The 12,045-nt window shown below is 33.5% G+C and overlaps 1 protein-coding gene across 2 annotated transcripts in view; it reads right to left on the reverse strand.

Moving 5' to 3' along the window:
- Gpr180 (G protein-coupled receptor 180) overlaps positions 1-12,045 on the reverse strand; it is a 28,147-nt gene that overhangs the window by 15,597 nt on the left and 505 nt on the right. For both annotated transcript variants that reach the window (XM_026399563.2, XM_026399555.2), the window contains exons 2-3: positions 9,864-10,022; positions 3,352-3,552 (exon numbers count right to left, since the gene is read on the reverse strand). In XM_026399563.2, coding sequence (XP_026255348.1) covers positions 3,352-3,552; positions 9,864-10,022 — 360 coding nt within the window. The remainder of the gene's footprint in view (positions 1-3,351; positions 3,553-9,863; positions 10,023-12,045) is intronic.

Below are 12,045 nucleotides of genomic sequence, written 5' to 3' on the forward strand. Positions count from 1 at the left end.
ATTGACCAAAGTCTGTTAGATATAAAAACACTAATTGTTTTGAAAGAAAACAAATTATAAAATTTAACCAGATTAACATGTAACATTAATTGCAGCAATTATCAGCAGGTTATTCTAATTCAAACCTCCCAGACATACGGAAATAGTCAATTCTTAATAAATAAAGCCATAGCAAATCAATTCTCCTTACTTGGAGCAGATAACGAGATAAGTGACCAAGTTTCTGAAATGAACTAATTGGAGATTATTCCCTGAAAACAAATACCTGAGAATAAAAGAATCCCTCTTAAGCCTTTACTTTAAAAAAACTAACACATCACCAAAACAATGTGGAGTAGAGACTTTTAGGTCAGTGGTCCTGACAACAAACAGAATCAACTTCAGAGCTCTGAACCAATCTGGATTTTTAAAAATAGCTTCTCTAGCTATAAACACAGTAATAGGCTGCAAACCATCAATTTGGACTAGAATGACAAAAAATTGCAGGCATTTTAATCAATACAATGATATGATCTTTAGGAATTAAACTAGTCAAAAATTAAGGTTGAGTACTTTTGGGTACTTTTGGCACTTTTTAATAATCAATCCCTGAAGGTTAGTCCTGCACAGAATCATGCTTAATGAAAATACACATTACAGTGAGGTTTTGCTCCTTGTTTAAACATTGTCAGCTACATAACCAATGTAACTACACATTTTAGAATAAGAAAGAACTTTAAGATATCAGAGTGAGCATCAAACCAACATCAGTGACAACATTAAGAAAAGTTAGAATGAGTCAGAACTAAGAAGCAAAGCAGAATGTAAATCCTAAAAAGCTAGCCATAACTCCAGATGTTAAGGAAAACACTAGAGGATATGGGCAAGGTTCAGGACAAGGCAGGTGGGTGTGGGTGGCATTCATTGGCCCAAGCACACAGCACAGGGCAGAAGAGATGTAATTGCATAAAGGTGTGGGTTCAAAGTTCAGATGTGAAATTGGAATGAGGGAAGAGAGCAGAAATGGAAGCCTGGAAAAGGAGGCAAGAAAAAAGCATATCTGGAGTCTCAAGTCCCAGAGAGCCACACAATAAATAAGACAACCTCTTGAGCCAAAGGTCTACTGCCTAGAAGGCAGGAGGGGAAAGGACAGCGCATCTGGACTCCACTAGAGGCAGTGGGGCTGGCATATAAAGGATTACTTCCTAGTAAGCCCTTTCCTGGCCCTAAAAATTGGTGTTAAATGAAATAATGAAATCATACAGTAAAGTGATCTATCTTTCCCATATCTTTTTAAAACAGCTTTACTAAGGAGGCATAACTGATGTATATCATAAAACGCACTCAAGGTTAGTATACGATAATTTTTGGTATAGTTATACAGTTGTGCAACAACCACAATTCAGTTTTTTTCTTTTGGTAGTACTGGGGATTGAACTCAGGGCCTTGAATATGCTAGGCAAGTGTTCCCCACTGAGCTATAGTCCCAGCCCACAATTCAGTTCTAAAACATTTCCACTTCTTCCAAAAGCCCTTGGTTCCTGTTTGCAGTAATTCTCATACCTACTCTCAACTCCAAGCAACTATCAACTTTTTAAAAGTGTCTTTATTAGTGGATTATAGCTATACATAATAGTGAGGTTCATTTTGACATAACACATGCATGGAATATAATTTATTCCATTTCAGTGTCCATCTCCTCCTCTACTCCGTTGTTCTCCCCCATCTCTATTATTGCTCTTATAAATTGGTACTTCATAGATATACATAAAGGTGGAATTTACCATGGTACATTCACACATGCACACAGCATAATTTGGTCAACATCATTCTGCTATTCCTTTCCCTTCCCTTCCCTCCCCTGTCCCTTTCAAACCACACCCCCACCCCACTGATCTCCCTTCCATTTTCATGGTGCTGTTGAAATGGATCTTAAAAGTAATTTAGTCCAGGGCTGGGGATGTGGCTCAAGCGGTAACATACATGCGCGGGGTGCTGGGTTCGATCCTCAGCATCACATAAAATAAAATAAAGATGTTGTGTCCACCGAAAACTGAAAAATAAATATTAAAAAATTCCCTCTCTAAAAAAAAAAGTAATTTAGTCCAAATCAGTCAACCAATGCTATCAGATTTGGATTTCACCAATGCCTTTTCAAAATATGGAAAATAAATGTCAACATCTTTTATAAAGATAAAACAAATGACAAGACTAGCTTTCAATAATGATCCACACTGTTCTAAGGTTATCATTAGTAAAATCTGACCTTTAAGTTCATCTGCATTCAAAAACAACCTGAGTGGCTTAGACTCTCATTTCCCTCACAGAAAGAACTTTTAAAACTATCTATTTTAAAACATTAGCATCCCACTGACTCTATAAACTTTTTCAAACCAATGGATATTATAATATACTCATTCTTTATACATTCATTTGTGACCTATTACCAATGCTCTTTGACTTGCTTTTCTAGCTGTGGCAAACTTACACTTTGAACTAAACATTGGTTAAGTCTAACACGGCCTCATTTTTGTCCCACCCTCTACCCATCCTCTTTATGGCCGATGAGATGCAATGGAATTAAATTCTTCTCTAAGTAGACTGACTTTTTCAAATGGGCAAATAACTCATGAAGTCATCACTTTTCTTTGACAGATGGCCTACATAAATCCTTTTATAACTCTGACATGTTACTCCAACAAGTCTATTCTACTTCATACTGGGTTTATCGAAATCACAAGAATCCCTTAATTTTTGTTGAAGCTAGGAATCTCACTTCAATAGGGCCGGGCACAGTCACCTAAAATTTGGTAAAAATGTGTCTTTATGGAAGTAAATTTGACTCCAGAAAGCATTATAGATTCTGATCATTCCTATGTACCAATAAAGGCAGTCCCTATATCTGTTCAAACAACCTAGCGAAAGGATAGCCTTGGAAAATAATTCAGTTTCTAAGCTAAAATGCTGAAATATCAATTTAAATTGCTTTATTAACATTTTTGTTTATAAATATAATTCTAAGATGTCATAAAACAATAAAAAGAGGTAGACCACACACAGCAGACTAAACACTATACATCTCTACCATTCAGAATAAGAAACCTATTATTTTTGTGATTTTTAAAAATTCATTCTCTGCATTTTCAAATACACTTGAAGTCATGCAATATAAAATTCAGTGTTCTGCCTTTTAAACTTAATATTATAGCTATCAAAATGTTATCAAAAGATTCATTCAGCCATATCCCAAATGCTAAACACATAGATGACTTTAAATTTTTAATATTCTAAAAACACAACATGAAGGTGTTTTTTATGTCTTTTTTTTTTTTTTTTTTTGTATTTAGGATATATTTAAATAGGTATTCTTACCAGATTCTCTAGCACTAAAATGGTCAAATGGATTTCCTTCAGCGTCTGGGTTTAGTAACACCATTTCAAAGGGGATATCTTCTACCTGAGAATTCTCCTTGTCATCTCTGCATGTATACTTGTCTGCATAAAACACGTGCCATGTTTGTGGAGATGGAATCTGGGACACTGTCAGATTATGTTCAGTCTGGTTCATTGTCACTTTAAAGAGAAAGAAAACAACACCTTTCAAAGCAAAACTCTTTTTTAATTATTTATATGTGACAATGGAATGCATTACAATTCTTATTACACATATACAGCACAATTTTTCATATCTCTGGATGTATATAAATTATATTCACTCCATTTTGTGTCTTCATACATGTACTTTGGATAATAATGATCATCACATTCCATCATCATTAATAACCCCATGCCCCTTCCTGTCCTCTCCAACCCCTCTGTCCTGTCTAGAGATCCTCTATTCCTCCCATGCTCCCTTTCCATATCCCACTATGAAAAGCCTCCTTATATCAAAGGAAACATTTGGCATTTGGTTTTTTGGGATTGGCTAACTTTACTTAGTATCATCTTCTCTAACTCCATCCATTTACCTGCAAATGCCATGATTTTATTCTCTTTTATTGCTGAGTAATATTCCAGTGTGTGTGTGTGTGTGTGTGTGTGTGTGTGTGTGTATGCCACATTTTTTTTATCCATTCATCTACTGAAGGACATCTAGGTTGGTTCCATAGTTTAGCTATTGTGAATTGTGCTGCTATAAACATTGATGTGGCTGTGTCCCTGTAGCATGCTGTTTTTAAGACCTTTGGGTATGGAGTGAGGAGAGGGATAGCTGCGTCAAATGGTGGTTCCATTCCCAATTTTCCAAGAAATTGGTGAGGATGTGGGGAAAAGGTACACTCATACGCTGCTGGTAGGACTGCAAATTGGTGTAGCCAAATCAAAACTTTTAAATATGCTCACTGTTTTAGTTGTATAATCAATCTAGGGATTAGAATCCTTTTTTTTTGCCTCAAAAACTCAGGCCTGGGTGTAGTACTGGAATAAAGTATGTAAAGTATAAAGCAGATTAAAATGATGCATTTTATACCAAGAAATCACTATTAAAATACTGAAATACCACAAATGAAAATGGTTTCACTGAAACTTTGAATTTACTGTGATAAGAAAAAAAGATACACAATTTTATCATTTTAACCACTTTTAAGAGAACAGTCCACGTCACTAAGCACATTCACAATGCTGTGCAGTAACTGCTGTGACATTTGACATTTTTAAGTTACTTGAGTTAAATTTTAAATGGAGCATTCAACTAATTAAGAAAATCATTATTATATCTAAAAATTATGACTGACAAATAGTTTTTCAAAAAATTTTTCCAAAACATTTTTCTGACTGGTCATTCTTAAAAGCAGTACTGGGCTAAAGGTACAGCTCCATGAGATAGTGCTTGCTTGGGCCCTGGGACTGATTCCTAGCACCCATATCAAAACAAAACAAACAAACAAAAACATCAAAAGGCACTTAAAAGTAAAAAAAAAAAAAAAAAAAAGAAAAAAAGAAATACAGAAGATGTGGAGCCAACCTAGATGCCCTTCTGTAGATGAATGGATAAAAAAAAGTGTGGCATATATACACAATGGAATATTACTCAGCAATAAAAGAGAATAAAATCATGGCATTTACAGGTAAATGGATGGCATTGGAGATATAATGCTAAGTGAAGTTAGACAATTCCAAAAAAACAAATGCCGAATGTTTTCTCTGATATAAGGAAGCTGATTCATAGTGGGGTAGGGAGGGGGAATATGGGAAAAATAGACAATCTCTAGATAGGGCAGAGGGGTTGGAGAGGAATGGAGGGGGAAGGGGGTTAGCAAGGATGGTGGAATGTAATAGACATCATCATCCAAAGTACATATATGAAGATATGAATTGGTGTCAACATACTTTGTATACAACCAGAGATATGAAATATTGTGCTGTATATGTGTAATAAGAATTGTAATGCATTCTGCTGTCATTTATTTTTAAAAAAAAAATCAATAAAAAAAGGAATACAGAAGATGAAAGTTACACTGGTTCAGGTCCATATAAGGTAATATGACATAGTGGGGGAAAACTCATGAAAGTTGGCATCAAACGGATCTGTATATATACAATAACACTCACTTTCTTCATTTGTAAAATGAAGATAATACCTATAGCAAAGAACTGATGCAAGGACTAACTTATATGAGTCACCCGGCATGGTATTTGTCAAAGTAGTTGCTCAACAAATTAATTTTCCTTCTCCTTTCTTTAATACAAGGTTTTATACTAATCACAGTTCTCAAATCAGGGTAATCCTGCTTCCCTTTAGGGCATTTTGGAAATGTGTGGGGACAATTTTGTTGTCATAGTAGCTGTGAAAAACTTGGAGGGAAGCTGTGCTAAATCTCATGTAAGCTAGGTAAAGTCACATAGCAAAAAACTGTTCCTCCCTAAAATGCCACAGTACCCTCTTTTGAGAAGTACAAAATAATGTCTATGATCTTTTCCAGATCTAAGACCGTGATTCTGCCCTAAGAGGCATTAAATAATGCTACTTGAAGCTGTGGGGAAGCTGTGGGAAAATGGTGTCTCAGACTCCAGACACCATTCCAAACAGTGGAGTTAGCAGAGCAAGCCTTGGCTTTGTGTAATTCAGCAAATAAATTACATTTTATAAATTTGCTTCTTCAACAGTATAATGGAAGATACCTGCCCTATCTAGCTCAGAATTCTTCAGAGGACAAATGAGACACATGAAAAATCCTATATTAAGATATATGATTTTATACAAAGTAGAGTATTCTTAACACATAAAATTACATTGTTGGTCACACTTTACTTTGAACTTTTCTGTACACTGGAAATTTTTCCTAATAGAAAATTGAGGAAATGTTATGTATAGGATGGCTTGATAAATGAGATACAGATGTACCTAGTCAAGATTCAAATTTTAAGGACCTTGAATTTACAACTGGAAATTCTACCTATTATGAATTAAAATGAACAAGAGGATTTGATTCACAACAACACAGCATTGCTTTTTTGGCTATTGTAGATTAGCAGACTTTATATTACTTCTTTTTTTAAATTATACAGTCGCTAAAAAAATGCAGCTAAGATTTTAGTTTCTGTTAAATTTTTGAAGACCTTTAGTAAAAATATAGTCAATCAATAGTTCAGGAATGAGACTGTTTAAATGTGAGGCTTGCAATTATATAATCTGGACCTCATTATATAAAGGTTCTGCTGTGTCTCTATCACTTGCACTTTTTCTCTTAGATAAGACAATACAAAAACTCATTATTATATTTTCATCAATATACTTTTTGGTGTTTCATTTTAAATTACATGGATCTACAGAGACAAAAATGTGCTTCATAAAGTGATACTGGCCTTTAGTTTTTGTCTGTCTCTTTTCAGCAAGCCTGGTAAGTGAGCCTCTTGACAAAACTGTATGTTTATTGTTTGTGAGACAAAAGACTAAAGCACAGCATGCATATTCTATGCTGGTATAATTAGTACCTCAAATATTAACAAAAACTGAATTGCAGTGAATGGTGCTGAATGGCTAATTGCCTAGTCATATTATAAAAGAAAATGAATATTATTAACCAAAATACACAGAATAAAATACTAATATATTTAAATGATTTTAATACACCAAATACGCACAAAAAATAAAATATCAAAATGTTTTACATACAATATATGTAGCTCTTATAATCTAACAGCAAATTATCCTGAATCTCACTAGATTTCTTTTAGATAGAAAGGAAAACTCACCATTTTCTGTGCTTGTAGGTGTTCAGTTTGCTTGCTTTAAAACCAAAATAGTTCTTGTCATTAAAAAAAAAAAAAAAAAATCTGGCCTGGAGACACAACTCAGTGTAGGGCACTTGCCTTGTATGCACAAGGCCCTGGATTTGATCCCTACCACCATTCACACATACGCACAAAAGAAAAAAAAAGAAAGAAAGAAAGAAATCTGATGTGCTATGAAATTCAAGAACAAAGAAGACTGAAAAAATAATTTCTCAAACATTAATCTGAGTGAATCAAGCAACATTCAGTACCTAGAGATTTTTCAAATCTACTAGTCTCTTCACAATGAGTAGCAGCAGAAAGGTTTTACATAGGAGTTGGACATCATTAATGAGTTCATTCCAAATAGGTGAAAGGCTATTAATTCCTAAAAGTCTTATTGATAGGAAATCCACTTCCTAAAAGATTATTTTTAAGTATGTGGTACTATTACAGTGTCATAAATTTAAGAATATGCTTTGGTTTCAATGTACCCAAGCACCTATATAATAATATACTACAAATATGACAAGTAGTATATAAAAGTTCAAGACAGATTTTCTTAATATTTGGATTTTGTTACTGGGAAAAGAATTAATAAAATCTATAAATCTGTTATCTATTTATATCAATATATATTAAGTACTTAATTTATTTCAGGCACAAATATTAACAAAAACAATTTTCATTGTTCTAAAATTCCTGTTTCCCGATATCTTCCGTTCCATAATTACAAAGAATACTTTTGTACTTCACAGAATAGAGAAAAAGAAAATAGGAAAAGACACAGCAGCAAAAGGCTTCCTTAAGTTATACTCCTACATATAACTGTATCCTGGAGTAACCTTTAGAGTTGCAGCATCTTAGGATGGTCAGGACCCTAGAAACAGTCCAACTTATTTGTAGAACACATAAGTGAGGCTCAAAACAAGCCCTTTTATAAGTTACTAGCAGGGATTCCCAGTGTCGTGGATTTCCTATTGCATTATACTTTCTCCCTGTGTATAGAAGGTCTGGGAATGCAGGAATATGAATCACGAAAATGATGTTTTTTAAGAGTATATCATACATGGCATAATACTGACCATGTGATAACAAGAAAATAAATTGGTATTCTTATAGCCCAAAGCTTTAAACTGCCTAACAAAGTTTGTTTTGTTTTTAAGGAAAAAAATTGTAGAAAAACGTCTTTAATAGCTAGTTTATATTTTTAGGTTAAAAAAAAAACTTAAAACAGATATAAAAAGCTTTTAAATAATTAAATTTAACCATATTTTAAACTAACCAATTTAAAATTATGTATAGACAGACAATAAATAAATACCATAAACAACATTAAAAGAGAAACCAGAGACTGGGGAAAAAAATCTATTCAGATTTGTGTCCAAAATACATGAAGAATTCTTACTAATCAATAATAAAAAGCAAAATAATTCCAAATGGACAAGGTAATAAATAAACTATTAGCATAAGGGAAACCCAAATGGTTAATAACATAATTCAACTAAACTCCAAGATAATATGTTCCTCAACTTTAAATACAGGGTATTACATGGTTCATAACTGGCTCCTTGTCCTCTTCCTGGAAGCCTGATAAATTTTTACTAGAGAGAGAAAGAAGTCTTTGCGGTGCCCAAAACAAAAAGTGGTTCAAATCTGCTATTTAGAAAGAGCACTCTGGTTACAGAAGGGGGACCATCATGGCTACAGAGTGGCCAGGTGGGAGGCAATTTCAACAGTACAGGCAAAGGACTACGGCACTGCCGCAATGGATGGCAGTCTGGGGACCTTTACTTTTATCCCTATCCTGACTGGCTGCCTTATGAGGGAACCAGATGGCTAATAGGAATGGATGTTTAGAAAGGGGAGTGTTTTACTTGCCTAGACAAAAAGAAGAATCTACCACATCCCTACATATGGATGAGTCTCTGAATAATAGGTGGATAAAGAGGGAAGAAGGTAATTCCTACTTTTTCTCAGGGATGATTCACATTTCTCATCTCCTACAGTCGGTTAACTTCCAAGGGGAGGCACATGTGCTTCATTTCTAAATTATAAAAGCTTTCACTTGCTCTGGATGGCTATCACCACAACCACGACACAATCTTGAGGAAAATGGATGAGAGCAAGGATTCAAGCCACTAGATAAGGATAAGGGAAATCAAGCCTCACTAGAGGCAAACCCTGGGTTTTACAATGACTTGGTGCTGGTACCTCCCAAAGTTAAGTATTTTGTCACCATTTGACTAAGTCAATGACATGAAATGGCATTACTTGGGCTAAGTTTTATAATTAACTAACATACATGTTAGTGTGTTATCTCAGTGCTGGCAGAAATATGCATTCAAAAAATACTATCATTGGTTCCATGCTGACACTGGGTAAAAATATATCTGTCATATTAACATAAATTATATGAATAGTAAAGAGTCTGAATGAAAGGACTCCTTTATAAATTATCTGGATTTTTAAAAAAAATTTGAATGATAAAGGCAGGGAGAGGCATTACATATTTTAAACAAGGAAAAGGTTATTTTCCTTAAAATTCAGCTTAAAATGTACCAAAGTGTTATCACAGTGTGATATAGGCAAACATGAAATATCTTATATACTTCAAACATAAGGAAAAAAAACACAATATCTAATGGTCAAAGAAAAAAGGATATACTCACTTGTCAACTGAGCTCTGGATAATTTTTCACTACAGCTATAACCATGACTGCTTTCCTGCAGTTTTAGCCATTCCTGGGCTTGGAACAGGTAGAGTTTAGCTTCTTTTCCAATAGCTACTGCTATGTTGTTGATTCTGACACACAGAAGAGCATGGTCACCTTAATATTAAAACAAAAATGATCAACTCATTTGGGCTTATATGAAACTGAGATAATAGGACAATTGAATACTTTCACTTAAAAAAAACACAATTTTTTATATTTAAAAACATATTTCAAAAACAATTTTTAACATTTTTTTGCCTCACTTTACAATCACTATACATCTTTTATATTGTTCATAATCAATAGAAATTTCCTGCCAAAATTTCTTTTGTTTTTTAACATGGGTTTAATATTTCAATTTATTCTTAATGTAAAAAAATAAGCCTAGGAAATAGCAAGAAAGATTAAAGAAATGTGTTTTGAAGTATATATTTTACATCTAAGACAAAATTTTACATATCAGACTTTTACAAAAAAAAAACTTTCATAACAATATATGTTAAGTCATTAATAATCGAATGAGCCTGGTTGCACACAATAACAACAGTGAAGACCTGGAACAGAAATGGCAAAAAGTAGTTGATTCTAAGAATGGGGACACTAGGTGACGAGAGGTACAGCAGGAGACTATTTTTCACCTTAAAATCTTCTTTAAAAAATTGTGATTAGAATTATCATTTTGACAATATATCATTTTGATTATAATATATATTTGTGTGTAGTATACATAATGAATGTCTAAGTCTCTTGCATAAATTGGTTACCTTATAAATTGTCAAATCATAAAACTGACTATAAAGCCCTGCTAACACCTTAAATTGCATTCTGAGTTATAGGCTGTTTTTTCAATATATTTTTATTATCATTTTACTGAAGTGTAATTCAATGAAAAATTGGTAATAACAAAATATATTTGAGAATATAATTACATATTTTTATATGTGTATATGTATACACACACACACACACATTTAGAAGGAGAAAATGTATTTGGAACACCCTATATCCAATCTGTCTTAAGAAATTTAGACTGTTTTAAGTATGTTTCTCTCCCATGTTTACCAGGTAAAAACCAGGTTGTTCTAAGTCTGCAAGTCTGCTGGTACAGCATCCATGCACTCTAGATTTTTCAGCACTGTTCAGTTGTGCCATTTATTATAGTGATATTACTATCACTATTAATACTCAAAGTATTGTTACAGTGAGTTAAAAAATGAAAATCTGACAAAATAATAATAAAACTATTTAATTAAAAACTATTTAATTAAACTGTTTCTCCTTTATTCACCAAAGGTATATATTCATATTGGATTTTTTCCTTTCTCAGCTAGGTTCAAAAACTATAGATTTTTTAAAATCAGGTTTCCCTGCCTTTATATCACCAATTCTTTAATCTCTCAAGACTTTAAATTCCTTTCCCACACCAAAACCACTTTTCATTTCTATTATCTTCTTCCTAAGAATCCTTTTTAGGCCAATATTCTGATCTCCATAGTTGTATCTTTTAATGCAACTAAAAGTTATTTAGACCAAAGATCATAAGTTCACCAAGGACAGATTATTTGAAATAACAATACTAGAGAAATAAAGAGTTTCAAGAAAATATCTGAAATTTTGAGGGTACAAGTAAATGCAACAAAAATTAGAGTCAACTCATTATAGGGATGATTACTGATTTTTGAGGGAGACCAGACTGTACAAATCAAAGGCAACTCTGATTTCAGATGGGCCAAAGAGAATATCAATAATGAAATTTCCGGGACACTATACACTATGAAGTTTCCATTGAATTAACTCTAGGCCTTAAGATCCATAGTAAATCACCCAAGTAACCAAACTGTTCTGGCAGTAATGGTAATTAGATTACAACCCCTCTGCTCCAAGAGGCTTTACCACACTGGTCTTTAAAAATCAAAGAATAAAGGAAAAAAAAAAAAAAAAGAAAGAAATCTAAGTTCCTGGGCTTACATTCACCCTTAATAAGGCCCAAATGAATGTAATCAGGCCCAGTCGGGAATGGACAAAAGATGCTTTTTTAGGGGAAGGATCTCAAAAAGATATAGCGATCAGATCAGTCATTTGTGTATTCTTTTGCAAGGGGAGGGCTAGGAAATGGACACGGGCTTTCAGGTGCAGA

Source organism: Urocitellus parryii, chromosome 2 (genome assembly GCF_045843805.1).
Source record: "Urocitellus parryii isolate mUroPar1 chromosome 2, mUroPar1.hap1, whole genome shotgun sequence".
NCBI classification, from domain to species: domain Eukaryota; kingdom Metazoa; phylum Chordata; class Mammalia; order Rodentia; family Sciuridae; genus Urocitellus; species Urocitellus parryii.